General features: G+C 35.9%; 1 protein-coding gene across 1 annotated transcript; it reads right to left on the reverse strand.

Annotated features, from left to right (window-relative positions):
- Nucleotides 1–8,753: 8,753 nt before the first annotated feature.
- Nucleotides 8,754–18,274, reverse strand: LOC120543257 (microfibril-associated glycoprotein 3-like). The gene is made up of 3 exons (XM_039776247.1): nucleotides 18,192–18,274; nucleotides 13,001–13,373; nucleotides 8,754–11,431 (listed from the first exon to the last, which is right to left on the reverse strand). The coding sequence occupies exons 2-3, from the start codon at nucleotides 13,290–13,292 to the stop codon at nucleotides 10,647–10,649; spliced, it is 1,077 nt and encodes a 358-aa protein (XP_039632181.1). The 5' UTR covers nucleotides 13,293–13,373; nucleotides 18,192–18,274; the 3' UTR covers nucleotides 8,754–10,646.
- Between the last annotated feature and the right edge of the window lie 14 nt (nucleotides 18,275–18,288).

Consider the following 18,288-nt stretch of genomic DNA (forward strand, 5'->3'; position numbering starts at 1 on the left):
AAAAGTTCTTACGCAACATTTCTGTGCATACGCACAGTTTATACATGAGGCCCCAGGTGAGTGGCAGCACTGTAGACGGAAATGCCTTAATGGTGGAGGACGTCATAGGAGAATGGCCAGACTGGTTCAAGCTGAAAGAAAAGCTACAGTAACTCAGACAACCATTCTGAAACTTTGTACTCTATGCCATGATGGAAAAAAGAAGTGTTCATTAAAAAAAAGCAATCTCAAAAACCAACTCCAGATTACGACACGGTACATTAAGGACCCTAGTAAAGGATGACAAAAAGTTCTAATGGTCAGAAGAGATAAACTATCAATATTGGCAGACATCTAACAAGGCTTATCTTTTATTTTATAGCAGTCTTATAGTCAAGTAGCTTGATGACTGCAACACTGCATGGAGATGCAGCTCAGCAGGAGAGATGAAAAGCTTTTATCAAACTGAAGGAAAAATACAAAGAATATAAAAGTAAATAAACAGAACGGTATCTCAGCATGCACAACACGTTGAGCCTGGAGGCAAATGGGCCATAACAGAAGAAGACCCCATCAGGTTCCACTGCTGTCAGCCATGAACAGAGAGCTGAGGCTGCAGATAACACAGGATCACCAAAACTGGGCAGCTGAAGACTGGAAAAACATAGTCTGGTCGGAATTTAACAACCAAATGAATCCATGCACCCAACTGACCTTGTGCCAACAGTCCATGGTGATGGTGGTATGATGATGGTGGTGTAGGGCAGTGGTCTCAAACTCCAGTCCTGGAGGGCAGCAATGGTTGCAGGTTTTCAATCTAATCCTTTTCTTAATTAGTGACCATTTTTGCTGCTAATTAACTTAATTTTAATTGACTTCATCTTGAAGACTCTGTTCCCTTGTTTCTTTTTCCATAATTAGCAGCCAAACAATAATGAACAAAAATGAGCCAAAACATGACCAGCAAACTGTGTCCATCATACACTATCTGAAAAATAAAGAAAGGTGAAGGTCTCAGGAATACTGACCTGCTCAGGTCCCCAAAGCATTTTAACAGTGCTCTTAGAAAAGAGAAAATCAACAATTTGGAAAATGTCTGCTATTGCACAATGAGAGTAGCAACAAGCCGTGGCATTAAAGAATGGGTTTAATTAACAACAGGAATCAGCACCTAATTAAGCAACTGGTTGGAGTTGAAGACCCTGACTTTGTTGGTCTTCTGTTGGCTTACTCACGTCACATTTCATTTCTGTTTGAGTGCCATTTAAGGAAATTATGCAATTTAGAGGAACAATGAAGAAAATCAGAGGAACAATGAAGAAAATCTGGGGAACAAATCTTGAGAAGTCAATTAAAATAAAAGGAAAATGAGTTAATTAGCAGCAAAACCTGGTCACCAATTAAGAATAGGGTTAGAACGAAAACCTGCAGCCACTGTGGCCCTCCAGGACTGGAGTTTGAGACCACTGGTGTAGGGTATGTTTTTTTGGTACACTTTAGGCCTGTTAATGTCAATTAATCATCACTTGAATGCCAAGGCCTATTTGAGTATTGTTGTTGACCTTAATTGGCCAGAATTTCCCCATCTTCTAATGGTTACTTCCAGCATGATAATGCACCATGACACAAAGCAAAGTCATCTTAAACTGGATTCATAAACATGACAATGAGTTCAGTGTTCTCCTGTGGGTTTCTCAGGCACCAGATCTGAATCCGACAGAACACCTTAAGGATGTGGCAGACCAGGAGATTCAGATCTGACAGATTAGCAGAAGTTGCATCAGGCAATCATGTTAACATGGATCTCAGAGGAACGTTTCCAATATTTTGTGCAAGCCATTCCATGAAGAACTGAGGCTGTTTTGGGAGCAAAAGGAGGTCCTACCCAGTATTAGTACAGTGGTCCTAAGAATTTGCTAAGTCAGTGTATATTATCTTTACTTCACTAATAGGTCGATGAGTACAAGTAATTCTTAGATTTCAATTGCACTGGACTCACCAGTGCATTTCAGGAACCTAAATTAAATGTGTAAATGCACGGTTTATGGGGCTGCTTTGGTAAGATTCAGGTTTTGCTTTGACTATAAGCTACCGGCTATGCTGAAAGGTCAAGTGCAGGTCTGACTTTGTAAGCAGTATGTAGCCATGTTGAGACTTAAACACATCTGGTATGTTCTTTTATAATTAACTAACCGTCCCCTGTGGCTCTGCCCACATAGAAGTGACACAGGACAGTGAGAAGGGCCCCACTCCTTACTCCTGACGTCATGCTTCCTCCTCCCCTCAGCCTACAGTCTCTGTCTCCGATTAGTGCAAATATATCACTCCTGCATCATCCAATACAGGACTGGGCTGCTCCCTTTTTCCTCCAGCAAAAGCGAAGTACAAGTGTGAGAGGGGAGAATGTGGAATTGAGAAAAAGAAAGAAAGATGGAAGTTTAGGTGAGAAAGAAAGAGAGAGGTGGAAGGAGTCATTGCGAGCGAGCGAGCAGAAGGGAGCAGGCTTGAGGGAGAGAAGGCAGGCAGCTGAGAAGGAGAGCCCGTTGAGCAGCACAAGAGGTTGTCGTCCCTGGGGCTAAAGGAGAGATGCGCACTAAAAGGAGCAACTCGCTGTGGAAAACCAGGAAGGCAGCAGGGCTTGATGAGAGTCAATGCGAGTGCCATGGCCGTTGGGGTCCCAAGCCTAGGTCTGGAGAGGAAGCCAGGCTGTAGCCATGGAATGGCAGGGACCCGGACCTGTGGAAGATCAGCTGCATGTGGCAGTAGGGAGTATCCTCTGCTCAAGGCCCATATGGGATGAGCAGAGGACCAGCCAGTGAGGAAAAATGCACTAGGTTTTTAGTTGATTTGAACTTCATTTTTAATGGATGTATATTCTGATTTTAACCTCCACCGATACACCTTTTTTTGGATTATTTATTTATTGAACTACTTTCTAAGCACTGCCCTTTTTGAACACTTATTTTTTTAAATAAAAAGCACTGAACACTTTTATACCGTCTCCTTGCTTCAGATGTGTTTTGTCCTCATTAGCCATGCTCATTCGGTTATAGAAGGAGGAAGCCGACCTGCACGGTCACATTACAGTTAAAAGGCCTCATAAGGGAGAAAGTGTCCCCTTAAATGTACTTTCAGCTGGTCTAGGAATGATTTCCAGGTTATGCACCTGAAGCCAGCATGGGCTCCCTTAACTAGATTAACTGGAAGGGGGCAGAAGCTTGCTCTTCTGTTTTATACAGGAAACCGCTTCATTTTCATGATGTAAATCATAATTTCTTTACATTTTCTTAAAAATGAATAGAAACCAGACTGAATAAACTCACATCACACTGCAATGACTGGTAATCCAAAAGAAAACAAACCAGGAATATCATAAGGAATATGATTACAAGTTCACTAACATTACACAAATCTATCCATTAACATCCTGCTTAATGTATGCACCCTCCTGACCGTAAGTAAGGAGTCATCCTGCCATGCTCTCTTATATGAGTCGATCAACAATTACAGCTTGCCGTCTACACACTTCTTTTAGTACACATGAAAAGCAAATTTGTCCCATTCCATCAGCTTCATCCTTCATTTAATTTCCAAATATTCATAAATAAATGAAGGATACTCAGTAAATTAAGCATACCATGCTCTACAAGTTTAATCCTGTATTAAAAACGCCTTCAGCTTGGCGAATTCCACCATTTTAGTACACAAGAAGAGTGAATCAGTTTCAACCATATATTTTTTTTTTGTTTCCCATAAAAAGGCAGTTGATCAGCAAATGTAGTGTGTTGTACAATTCAGGTATGCTCCTACACCAGTAAAAGCAAATAAATACAACTTGAATTTATTAAAAAGCAGAAAAATAAATCAAAAGCAACATGAATGGTATCTGGAGACTCTCTTTTCAATAAAATGCATGATTATATCTTGCCTGAAGAAGGGGCCTGAGTTGCCCCGAAAGCTTGTATATTGTAATCTTTTTAGTTGGCTAGTAAAAGGTGTCATTTTGCTTGACTTTTCACTTCATTCATAATGGCTAACATGGTACAGTGCACTAATATTACAATAAAATGCATAAAATTCAATTGGGCTCCGAAATCTTATGCATGGTACATAATTCCCAAGAAGACTATCCTGTCTTAATGGTATTAATGGTGTTTTTGAAGTTATGATGATCTTTTTTCTTAATATTGACATTCAGTCATTTACTCTGGCAACATCTTTGTTGTGAAGGGCTATATCAGGATCTCTGATAAAAATCTGGCAGTAGGGTAATCAATTGCTTTTACATTATTACTATTTGTTAATAACTTCAAAATTCTCCACCTTTAACAATCTTTTCTTGAAATTCTCAGCTTCGGTCAAATGTGTGAAATTTTGAAAAAAGCAGTACACCATCAATGTGCCCATTTCACAAGCAAATATTTACTGTTAAACATCAGTACATGGTCTCATCTTTAAAAGAAAAAAAAACTATCACAAATGTGTGATTAATCCACTAAAAATACCCAGACAAAATGAGCAAAATGCTACAGCGGTACAAAGACAATTCATGTTCTGTCTATACAAAAATGTGACTCAGTACTAAACAAAATAAATGGCACCATACTGTATGCTATTATATCTTTCATATCTGTATTATCAAATGATTACTACAGACCAGCTTGGTACTGTTATAATAAAGCATCAGAACAGTGATACATTTATATGGCAAAAAAAAAAACAGAAAAGACTAAAGCTCAGGATGTCAATTATTAGTTATGTAATTTATATTAATTTCAGAGCTCTGAAACTGGCTGAACTCATTTTTTTTATAATCTGAGCCACTATTCAATTGGCATTCACTGCAAATACTCTTTATTAAATCACTTTTACCTTCCATTATCTTTACAAATGGAACATCAATTTTGATACATTAGTTTCATCTTATGTAAATAGGTTTAGTTTATTCAGTTAATAACCAAAAAAATATTTGATTTGGAAAAAAAAAAACACTTAATACAAAATGGGCATTCTGATTAAAATTAGCAAGAGTAAAAACTGCATACTGGATTTTCATGACAAAACATACGGATATGAGTTTACAAAAGCAAGTGTTACATTTACTTGTGCCATTTATGGTAGAAATTAATTCAGTTACAATAACATACTGTATACTTAGATCCAGAATTACAATAGGACAACCCTCAATTTGAAATAAATAAGACTTAACAAGACAAAATCCAAGCATTAAATTCATGAATCACTACCATGTCAGAACAACAGAATTCACACATTACCTCAGAAGTTAACAAATTGCATTTGATGTTATGCATTATTCCAATAGAAACCATTTAATTATAAATATTTGTACAGACTTATTAAAACTGATTATAAACCAATGTAGTACTTGACAACATTCTAATGTTTGCATAAAAGTTTAAACATATATCTGAAATATTATGTTACAAGGATCTACTCAAATATGTGATTTGAAATAATTTAACAAAGACTTGAGATTCATGCAGATCTTAACATATCACTTATTGAGCACGTCCTGCCAGATTGTGCACAATTTGCTAGCTATAGCATGCAAACGTGATTGGTTAAGGTTTTTAATGGAGGCAAAAAGGTTTATATAATGGCATGAAGCAAACTTATTTAATATGCACACAAAGACAGAGTAGGAATACTCTAGTATAAATTACAAATTTACAAAAGGGACGAAATGTACAAAATACAACTTCTGTCTTTTCAGAAATCACTGAAACCCAAATGTAACAGTTTCATTTTGCATGGTGCTACATGCCTTGCAAAAGACTGTGGGGAAAAAAAAACAACAATTATGGAACATTAGAAATACGGAGACTTCTTTATATTAAATATTATCTTCTTAAGACAGCACATCATGCAAATAAGTTCTGTAAACACAGCAACACACAGATTGTTGCAATTGTCTATAATAAGTATAAGGAATAAATTTTAAGTACTCGGTTTTTGATACAATTTGTAACAATAATGGCACCATAAATATTTATTATTCACAATATACGCATATAGAATCACTTCAAGATGTATACCTTCTTCAAATGGACGAAAATCAACAAATAAACAATACTAGTTCATGAACGTACCAGTAAATAGAAGTATTTTTCTTTGCACTTGCTATAACCAAATTGTTTATCAAAGATATAATCCTTTTCTGTGCTTATTTTTTAAAAATATTTTGCTAGTAAAAAAGTCACCTTAGCATAGTGTACATGACATGGAGAAGACTACAAATCCTGCTCTGTGAAAGCTTTTATCTTGTACTTGTTAGTACTGAGAGACAATCTGTTTCTTCACAGATTAAGGGGAAGATAAAGTTGTCATGGAAATGTATTAAATGCATTTTAAAATAAGAAACATTACTCTTTAATACAAAATTGGAAACATATCTCCCTCTCTGTCAATTTACATGACATGTGCATAAGAACAAACACAAATACATAGAAATATTGGAATATATATATATATATATATATATATATATATATATATATATATATATATATATATATATATATATATATATATATATATATATATATATATATATATATATACACACACACACACACACACACACACAATACCTTACAAAAGTCTTAACACTCTTGTACATTTTTAACAACCTTATATTATAAAACACACACACAAAATACATTACAACTGGAGTTCATATTACTGATCTTGATAATATATTCTAAACTTTCAATGTAAAATAAAGTCAAAAAGTAATCAAGAATAGAAAAAGCATTTACAAGACACAATATACAACAACATTTACATACAAATACATATAACTGAAGATAAACAGAAAATATATTACAACAATGATTTACTATAACAAATTACACAATCAGAATGATCCGTTTTATTTTACATTCTTCAAATGTTTAAGTTGCTGAAATAAAATAAAGGAAGGCAAACTGTTAGATAGAAAGTTATTTGGATAAAAACTGCTGAACAAGTGAAAGAACAGCTATAACAGCAGATTTTGTGCTAGAAATAAGAGTTCAAAGAAGACCTGCTCACAGAGCATACTTTATGGATTAAGAGAATGTTTTTAAAAGAGTAAAGTGGAAGAAGGCATCTGAAAAACCCATAAAAACATTCATGTTGGAGATCAACATTACAAATGATATTATGCATGTAAAGTCAAATCAAAATTGGGCCAAGTCAAATGGAATCATCTTTGGAAACATACTAAAGGATTTATTGTTCAGGGAAAAGTATTTCAATTACCTTTAAAGTCTTAACTAAAAGTGAGATTTTTTTTTTTTTTATTTGTAGCCAATAAAAACTGCCAAAACGCTTGACACTGGAGATCAGATGTAAACTATGTACAACAGTGCCCTCTGCAGTAACAAAGCTAGAACTTCTGGCAGACACAATATTTTATCTTCTCAAGATAACCTAGACCAGGGGTTTTTATATTAGGTCCTGGGGGCCCACTGTGGCTATGGGTTTTTGTTTCAACCAGATTCATAATCATTGACAACAACTGAAAACACCGATCTAATTTAATTATAGCATGATTTTTACATTTAAAAGACATTTAGAAATATTTCTATTTTTGCTATAGGTTTAAATGTGGAATTCTTTTTTTTTTTGTTGATTTTATTATATTTTGCCCTTTGTCTGTGCAGTTTGCTCCCTTAATTGCAGAGCAGAAACCCAGGGAAACAACACTGAATTGTGAAACGCTGCAAGTACTTTAGCGACAGACCCACTAATTAGCAAATAATGAATTAAACAATTAGAACACCTGGAAAAAGTAGATTAAAAATCAAAGTGAAAATATTATTAAAAAGTAAAAAAAAAAAAACATTGTTCCCATATAACTGCTTAGTACATTTTAATACATTTCTTTTTAACCAAACTTAGTTTTCCACTTTCTATATTGCTCCCAAAAGACAGAGAAACATCAGTAAATTAGCTGTCCAGGAGTCCAATTAAAAACAGAAGATGGCTGGAACAAAAACCCGCAGCCACAGTGGCTCCCTAGGACTGAGTCCGAGTACCCCAGACCTAGACCATTGATCTCTCAGAAATGTACAGTATGTCAATCTCTGATAACCTATATTGAGATTAAATGTATTTACAAAACAGTCTTACATAGCCAAAATGATGATTACTGTATGACAAATATAAATTTAACAAAGTTAAAGTTCACTGCTCACTTATGTCATTGTTCAGAAAATGATGTGCAGTATGATCTCCATATTAAATAAGTAAATAGCAACATTATACAATTTTCAACAAAGACTTAGTAGGGTATGACCCATGGTGTTATGATACAATTGTGTACAGATACAGCATGCAAAGACTATATAGGGTGAAGGCTACCTCCCAACTTTATAATCATTTTTAAAATATGGTGACTGGAGCACAAATGGAAGTTGGTTAATGGTTATTTTGAAAAAAAAAATAAAGAAAAACCTGTTCATACTGATAACTTATTCCATCTATGTAACAAATAATGCTCTTAAAAGGGGCACTTGAATGTACCCTCTTTGAAATACAGTAGGATGATCTGAATGGCTTACTCTTATCAGCTGTATGGCTCCATTTGTAATGTGGATGTCTCCATCTAGTAACATTATTTTCAGATCATTCCAGACTCTGAGCTTAGTAAACTATAAGTCAGTGGTTCCTTAGTGCTGCTGCTGTTTGCCCAACTGAAGGGACATTTAAGTTGTTTGTAGCAGAAATATCATGAAGTGGCATCAACACAGTACATTTTAAGTAGGTGATTTTTTTTTTTTTAAATATTAATAAATATACTGAACATAACTACTGCTACTTATAAAGTCTAAACTGCAGAGCACTTTAAAGGCATCACTACTTGCATAAGCTTTAAACTTCACTCTTTAACAATAATAAATTGTGAAAAGTATGTATGATAATGACACACTTATTTATTGACCTTTCAAACATGCTTACTATAGTACCAGGTCACGGAATGCCAGAGCCTATTCTTGCAACATAAAGGGCAAGGCTCAAGCCAGCTCTTGGTAGGGAAAACCCATGCATGCAATCAATGGGGTTATTAAAGGTTATAATCATCCTAACATGAAGGCCCTCCAGAAACAGGAAGAATGCCAGGAGAAAACTCATGCAGACATGGAGAAAAAATGTAAATTTAACATAGGTAATGCTTGGGTGCATATCTGAAACTAGAACTTTGACAGCGTGAGGCAGCAGAGTTTCAAGCCATGTGTTTGTTACATATCAGCAAAACAGACCAAAAAAAAAATTACACACAGCTGCCATATCTAACCCCTGTATCTATGAGAGATAGAACGTTTAACACTGTGTCAAATTTTTTTTGCTGTGAAACTTATTACAAGTTACTTACATTAATGGGAGCGGGCACATTTCTGTGGCATTCCTATTCTGTCCAATTTCCCGTAAGATACATAATACACACATAGGAACGTTGCCAGTTTAAATGTTGGAATTTAACAATTTAGCTCTGTATTTTGATCTTCTTGAAAATGTCAGGAGTCCAGTGGGGTCCTTGCACATTTTAAACACATAATGAAGAACAATTTATAGGGTCATATTAGTCATGTAAACAGAGTAAAGTGAAATTCTTGCTTGCATGTGCTAATCAACATGCAACTCATTGTTTCTCCCTGGCACCATTATTAGTAAGTACACTACCTTACGTCAAAACTTCTGCATTCATTACTGGAAAAATCTCAAGTGTAATAGTTTACATATTTTTATAAGAGATATGATTACAATTTTAATTTCAATAAAAAATTAAATTATAGATTTCAATATATTACAGAACCTAATGGCAATACTTAACGATACAAAATGACATTCTACGGTAACAAATAAAATAGTGATAATCTCCCAGGCAATTACCTTTCCTATTAAATAATGTTCTATTTATTGTAAAGTAAAAATCTGCAAATCCCAAATGAACATACAGACTTTTAAGCCATTAGAAACCATAACACACAAGCGACTTGATGATACTGTTTCACCACACTTATTGGCTGCAATGGATATTAATTTCGTGAGCTAGTTTAGAATGCATCTGTGAACTACATGGTTGTGCCTGCTTTAAGTATGCTGCAGTTAATATAATAAATATTATAATCTTAATACAGATGATAAAGCAACACAAAATTTAATTCAAACTGCTGTAACAACTGCAGCATATTTCAGGTCAGTCAGAAATAGTCAAAAGATATATTCGTGCCATGACAATAGCGGGAATGTAAGACATATCCAAAATCAATTAGAATGTACTTGAAGCCTTTCATACATTTGCATCACAAAACTAAGAAATAATAATACAAAAACAAAAAGCACCTATGTTACTCTGCTTTTACAAAATCTGACTTTCTTTTCATAGGCAATTAACTTAATTTTATAAAAAGTTATAAAATTATTCAAGGACTATCCTAGTTTGTATTATGTATTGAACCCCCACAAAATCTTTGTAAACCAGGATGTTTAAGGCATCCATCAAGAAAAGTCACAACAAATAATAATCCAAGCAAAGCATTATATCCATGTGTAGACCCTTACAAAATAAAGTATGTGCAAAAAAAATAAAATATATACACTTTAAAAGGTAAAGGACACACATGTGATTCATGCATTAACTCGACTATGACCTGTCTATTCTATATGTGACTTTCATAAATGATGCTATTTACCTGATTAGGACTGCTACATTCATTTTCTGAACTGCTATTCGAAACAGTGTCTAAGCCCTTGTTTCTAGAAGAAGAAGAAGAATGAACTGACACCTTGACTGCAATTTCCTGACCTTTGTTGAAGACATCACTTTCTAAATCAGCTCTTGGGGAGAAGTTACTGTGTATTTCAGATTCAATTGTGTATATTCCCTGAGGGGCAGTTTTGATAGCAACTTTTTCTTCTTCTTCAGATTCCCGAGGTTGATCTGGATCCTCCAGACGGACTGCCTCAAAGATCTCCTCCACAAATGCTCTGCAGTTTAAGATAAGCGGTGGCAGTGGAATGCTTCGAGCAAGATCTTCGATGTGCCTGGCAAATTCCATAGTCTTGAACTGCGTGACTTTTGCCAGTTCAAGAGTTTTGGCCGAAGTGATTATTGGGATACGTTTGGCAATCTCAAAGGCCTTCTGAAGCTTCTCTGCCCCTTCTGTCCTAAAGAACTCATTAATAGCTTTTTCAGTTTTGCGCAAATGACTGCTGATCATGCAAAGACGAGTAATATTAAGGATCATTGTAATAGTGAAAGCTACAAGGCATACAATAACAAAGTACAGACCCATACCACCATGTGTGTAGGCTACACGTAGGGTGATGGTGTAGTTAAAGTAGGTAGAAGAGCTGGATGCTATGCAAGTATATCTGCCTCGATCTTCAAAAGTCACCGCAGTGATATTCAGAAAACCATTGTCCAAAATTAACCATTTTCCTCCTTAAAATATAAAGAAAAGATTATATTAACAGTAAGCAAGCCGTTTTTTTGTATTTATTATAATCAAAAACACCAAATTAACTGAGGTGAATTTACTTTCAATTTTTCATATATGAGCAAGTCAAAACTTGTGGCAAAATGTCAATGACAGATGAGAAATAGCATCTCAAAAAATGTTTGTTGCTGGTGCTAACGTAAAGCATTTAAACACGAATAGTCTTTGTTCATACCTTTAATTGCACTTTGAAAAATTACTTTCAAGTAACCTGACTTCAGCTAGCTACCAAGTAGGTTTTTACAAAAATAAAAATGGGGAGATCAATACACAGAATGACATCTGGCTCAGCAGTTGAAGTTACTACCACCACAATTAGATGGAGATGAGCCAATTACCTAGCGAAAGGGAATAAAGAAAGTAATCTGAAGATTTCAGTGAGACATAACATTTTTATACTTAAGTTGAGAACGGAAGTGAATGTTAAATAATTTTCAGCATCTCCTTCTTAAAACACTTTAATCACTTTTGGCCATGAATCAAAAACAAGGTTCATTTTTCAGCCAAAAATGCTGAATGCCTCTTTCCAAACACACAGTATTTGGCAAAGACAAAAATATGAATGAAAATATACATTTTAATAATTCTGCCCACTAAATGGAATCCGGCTTGTAGGCACTTTTTCTTACTTTAGTATCAAGTACTGTATATGTAACCAGACTAGCTCACTTGTCTGCTACATGGCTGAGACAACAGGTATAACACAATGCAGTCAGAATATTTGCATATTCAGAGAGATATTTCACCTTATACTAGAATATAATAAGCTAAAAGCTGATTCTAATGTACCTCACTGCTTTAAATTGAACAAGGACAAATTAAAAATATGCCTTATTTTTATTTAAATTAGATTTTTAAAACAACAACATTATAGCAAATAAGATAAAGAACAATTAGTCATATAATACAATATATGATATTTTATATAAAATTTAACCTCAATGCCATTCTAAATCCGTCTGTAGGGCAATGAAATCGAATAATCCAATAAGAAGAGTATCACAGTAATACTGAAGCATCCAAAGGGTTAACAGAGGCCAAGTACGCTTACTTAAAGTCAACATTAATGTTGGCCTTAATAGGATGAATTTAAAAAAAAAAAAGAAGCACATTAACTGAAGCTGATTAGGGCATGATTAATGATTAGCCTTTGAATATTCTGCTAAATTCTTCACAAAAAGTGTACTATATATTTTGTCACTGAAGTTAACATTTGTATGTTCAGCAGTAGCATCAGAATTTAAACATTCTGTTCTTTACTCAGATATCGGCTGCAAGATGTGTATCGGCAGCACATGTCTATTCAATAGCAGCTACTACTGCAGAACACATTCACAGTATACAAATAATCTTACACAAAAGTACATATGCTTCTCTTCATACAAATTGTATTTCTTTCTTCACCTTAATATGAAAAATATTTCAACTGACCATAATATACAATATTGTATAACACTTAAAACATTCTAAGTAAAAAAAGTTGCACTTTGGGACACCAAACATTAAATGCTTACCTCCTCTCTCTTCATCCAAGATATGACCTTTGGAATTGTACCACAGAATGTCATCATAATGGTTTCCAGTAAGATTACATTCTATTAAAGCACTTGAACCTTCCTTTGCAATGATGTCACGGTGTGCTTGCAGACCTGCAAGCAGATGAACTGGAATACTCCATTTATGTTGCATAAATTCCCCTTGTAAATTATGTGTGTTGTTAAAAGCTTCACATTCCAGGGCAAAAGATACAAAGGTACAAACACAGAAAATCCAAAACATTGCCCCATTTTTTTGCTTTAGTGTCATAATGCAATCTTTTCAGAAATGCTGGTGAAACAAAAATGTTTACCAAAATCGCCTAATTATGGTGCAGTCAATTCAACACTCCTAAAAAAGAAAAAAAAATACAAATCAGTAAATACTTTATATATAAACCACATTCTGGAGGCATTAATGGCCTATTGCTTTCTATTACTCCACAACCCTCCACCTTGGTGAAATGCTCCTTGTATGTTGTGTTTCACAAGTAAAACTCTGATATATCCAACACATAAACTTACTTATATAAAACTGATGATATTTTAATGATAGACTATTGTAATCCAGTATTTATTTTATTTGAATAAAATGGAAGAATCATATTTTGCTAAAAAATCTAATGTGAGCAAAATATTTAACATATGTTCTGATGAGATTTTGTTCAAAGCCAATAGACTAACAATTCTGCAATGCTTGTACCTGTGCAAAATGTTGTTTGGATTTTCCAATTAGATACAAGTGATGCATGCATCACTCAGAAAGACTGTGGTCAGGGATGCCTAAAATATGTAAATTTATCCAAAACTCAACATTCTGACCCTGTAACAAAGATTAGAGATTTTAGAACACAATCTTCTGCAGTGGTATTTCCTCACATTTTACATTTTATAAAGAGTAGCCACTCCACTCCCAAAGACTCATAGATTGTATTCAGAGATGCCCAATATATACAAAGCCTTTGAAAACTTAAAGTGAAAAATTTGACCTCATAAATACATTTTCTCTACATGGCAGTTGGGGTATTAAATTAAAAAGGCCTGTCAATAGCACTATTCTATCCCTGACCATCTCATCTTCGTTTGCATAAGCACACTCTTTCACCAGCAATTTTAACTCCCGGCAGCGCGTCTATTAGATTGCTGCTGATGGGACGGCCTTATATGGGCAGGCACTCAATTACATGGGAGGCGTGGTGATGGGGGACACAACTCCGCCTCACATGGCGACCGAGCTGCAGGCTATGGCCGTATATATGTACGCAAGTAGGATTCAGTTATGACCGTTACGTGTATAATTTCAAAATGAAACCTGCTTAACTTTTGTAAGTAAGCTGTAAGGAACGATCCTGCCAAATTTCAGCCTTCTACCTACACAGGAAGTTGGAGAATTAGTGATGAGTCAGTCAGCGCTTTGCCTTTTATTAGTATAGATAACGTATCAGAGCACAATTTAATTTTACCATGGTTCCAAAGTTAGGGTATTGAAAACTTCTTTAAAAACTCCAAAAGAATGTCTACAAATCAGTTCATTTTAATGAATAGAATGTGCACAGCTGCAATCAGTGGTGGAGCGCAGATCACATGTTAACACCTCAAAACAAAATACATATGCAAACTTTATATAATTAACACTAAAAAAACTGAAACAGAAAACCAGTTTGCTTTTACTTGGCAAAATAAAACCAGACAAAAGGTAAGCAAAATTTCCTTGACAAGATTTCTTAAAATAACCTAAATAATAGTTCTGCCATTGCAAGCATTCTCACTTTCTCCAAGTCTGGCTTGGCTGGCAATACATCTGCTCACTCAAAACAAACTGCAGTTTGTTAATAGGGACAACAGAAAAGATTACAAGCCTGAAACTGGATTCCACTAAGGTCCTGTGTACTTCAAGCATCAGGAAACATGCCAGAAATATGAGTAAAGACAACATTCACCCAGACAACCATCTCTTTCAGTTATTACTGTCAAGAAAACGTTACCAATCTATAAAGGCAAGAACTACTTGACATGATACAGTTTATTTCCAACTGCAATCAATCTGGTTAAGCAAAGTCTCTGATTCACCAATGTCTTTTGTCGATCTCTAAATCGTTCAGTATAAAGTATGGTTATTTTACACGGGACTTACCTAATATAATAATGGGTGGGGTTGCAATTCTACTTTGCTATACTTAGATCCTCAAATGGAGTGTCCGCTTAGAATTCCAAGAGCTCAACTTAAAAGAAGTTGTGAGGTGGCCTTCTGGTGTTATGCACCTAAAATCTGGAATAGCCTGCCAATAAGAATTCGCCAGACTGATACGGTGGAGCACTTTAAAAAAAACTGCTAAAAACACATTACTTTAACATGGCTTTCTGATAACTTCACCTTCATTTAATCCTGATACCCTGTATATTCAATTCATTGTAATAACTATTCATGGTGGCTTTAAAATCCGTAATGACCCCTACTCTCTCTTCTGTTTCTTTTCCCGGTTTTCTGTGGCGGCAATCTGCGCCATCACCACCTAATCAAAGCACCGTGATGCCCTACATTGGTGGATGAAAAGTCAGAAGTCTACATGACCACCATCATCAAGTCCTTCCAAGAGAACCCTGTGACGATGCAGGTTCGACTCCACGCTCCCATCTGCTGCTTGGAAGCCCTTGAACCCAACACCGTCGATAGATATAACCGAGGTGAGCTAGACAGTGGAGGCAATAACAAATTGAGCAAGGGGATGGTTCAAAAAGGTGCAAAAGAGCTTTTATTAAAATCAAATCAACAAAACAAAGTGTTCAAATAAATAGTGCTTTGCAGTTCATTCAAAGTTCAATAAATAAATAATCCTTAAAAGTCAAACATGGAGGTTAAAAAAACAATAGAAAAAAAAAATCCTTTAAAAAACGAGGTTAAAATGTTCATACAGGAAGCAGTTTTTTTAAAAACCAATGTCAATGCCAAGCTCGGTGCTTCTTTCCTGTTAGCATCAGCATCTCACCTGCTTCTCCCAACTAGGCTTTGCAGCAGGCGAGACGAGCTCTCTGCAGCTGCCCTTTTCCATACACTAACACAGGTCTGGAGACCTCCCGATCCTGGCTTCGGTCTGGCACTCATCCAAGGCCTGAGACTTGGACTCCTTAGTCTCCAGGACGCCCACACCAAGGACTACAAGTCCAAGTCTCCTGACTCCCGCCGCCACCCCGGCCTTACGAGGACAGTCTTCGCCTTTACTGGTCACTCCCGCTACATGATCGCTCAGCGGGAGTGACTACAACTCCAACTCCTGGGTGTCAGCCTAACACCCAGCTTCCTCGCAGCTGCCCACATGTTCCTTGTCTCTCTCTCTCTCCGACTTGCTTCCTCGCTCCCTGTAACCTCCATCCTCTCTTTTCTCTGATCTTTCTCCTTTCGGTCTATCTGATCCTCTCTGTTTTTTTTTTTCCCCAACCGACTCGCGCTTCTTTTTATATTGCGAGGGGCCATAGCAGCTGCAGCACATTAGCCACGGGAACAATCACGGATGTGGGCAGTCCCTCACCTGTGCACTAGGTGAGAAACGCCCACACCGCAGATCGCCCCGTGGTTTGCTATGGCCACTACGCCCCCTCGAGTGCGGTAATTATTTATTTAAAAAAACGGCCTTTGCTAAACGAGCTGTGGACCCATAACACCACAAAGAGGACTGTGTCATTTATGTTAGGTAGAATGCACAGACGGGACGGGGCAGTCCCGTGGGCTGGAACCCCTGCAGATTTTATTTTTTCTCTCCAGCCGTCTGGAGTTTTTTTTTTTTCTGTCCTCTCAGGCCATCTGACCTTACTCTTATTCTATGTTAATCAGTGTGATCTTATTCTAATTCTTACTTTGTCTTTTATTTCTCTTTTCTTTATCAAGTAAAGCACTTTGAGCTACATTATTTGTATGAAAATGTGCTATATAAATAAATGTTGTTGATGTTGATTTATATTTAAGTGTTTACTGTTTAAAATTGTGTAACATAATGTGTGTACTGTACCTTGTTGCACATTTATATAACACCAGGGTAAAATCCTATCAATTGTGTTGCCTGGCAATAAGTTACATACACATTTCTTGATAAGTCAATAAATCTTACAATAAGAAAAACAAGATATGGTTTGATATAAATACTTTAAACTTGCTGATATCTCCTCTTTTTTTTTGCCGTGAACTTCACCAGATCTATGTTCTGTAGAACATTTAGAAAAAATTGCCTTTAGAAAAATGGCAGTACACATACCTTCAGGCTATCTTAACGCAAGGGCACGCTGGGCAGTTGCCCTGGGGCCCCATGCTAATCTATGTATGTTGTGACTTGTTGATTAATCTTTGCTGTACAGCATGTTTATTTAATGTTTAAACACCGATTTTGTTGGAAGCACCGATACAATAAATTATATGTTTAATTTTATCGACCATTTATATTTTTATTCCTGTGAGTGATTGTGTATGTAGGGGCCCTAGTGCACTGTTTTGCCCAAGGGCCTATAATGCTATTAAGACGGCCCTGCATACCTTATTTATCCAACAAAAGAATGACGTGGAGAACCAAGAAAGCTGGTTAACTTAACGACACTTCACAGGTTTTATCTAAAAATGACCAATTTGAGAAAGAAAAACGTATGTAGGCCATGCTGTTAGTGGCAAAGATTATTAACTGTCAGGAGGGTATCGATTGAATCGAGAATAAAAGATACGTGTACTGCAGAACGAATGATCGCTTTTAGTTTAGGGTTATTCAGTCAGCACAAACCAGCGTTATTAACCAACAGCTCGTTCACAAAGCGCCACCACAAATGATTACCCGTCAAAGTTTGCAACACAGCGCGTGCCATGGAAGGTAACACGTATTCTGTCGAAAATTACTATCTGCATTAAACTTGTAGAGATGTGTAAATCTCTCTCATTATAAATAATTCATACAAGCCACGATGGTAATTAGTCAGTTTTTCTCCTCTACTGAAGTACGGTATCTCTGCTTTAAGTACTGTATTAGTAATTTACAAAATACACAAATTCGCTCTGTTCTTCCGAGGGTACAACATACACGCTGTTATTTGAAATAATTCATTTTTACAGCTATTAATCTCCACTCATGCAAACAAAACAAACTTTGTCTCACACGCCTCCTGAATAAACACACATAAACATAATCAAAAGTACCTTTTTTCTTAATTTCTTACACACGCTTCCTCTTCTGACCGGAACCGGAATCAAACTATACTTCCGGATGGGGTGACGGGCAGGCAGGCAAAGCAAG

The sequence above is a fragment of the Polypterus senegalus genome, chromosome 13 (assembly GCF_016835505.1).
Source record: "Polypterus senegalus isolate Bchr_013 chromosome 13, ASM1683550v1, whole genome shotgun sequence".
Lineage (NCBI taxonomy): Eukaryota > Metazoa > Chordata > Cladistia > Polypteriformes > Polypteridae > Polypterus > Polypterus senegalus.

Coding starts and splice junctions, on each gene's coding strand:
- LOC120543257 (XM_039776247.1), bottom strand. CDS start 13,292: ATGACACTAAAGCAAAAAAATGGGGCAATGTTTTGGATTTTCTGTGTT. Junction 11,432..13,000: donor CTTGGATGAAGAGAGAGGAG/GTAAGCATTTAA, acceptor TTATATTTTAAG/GAGGAAAATGGTTAATTTTG.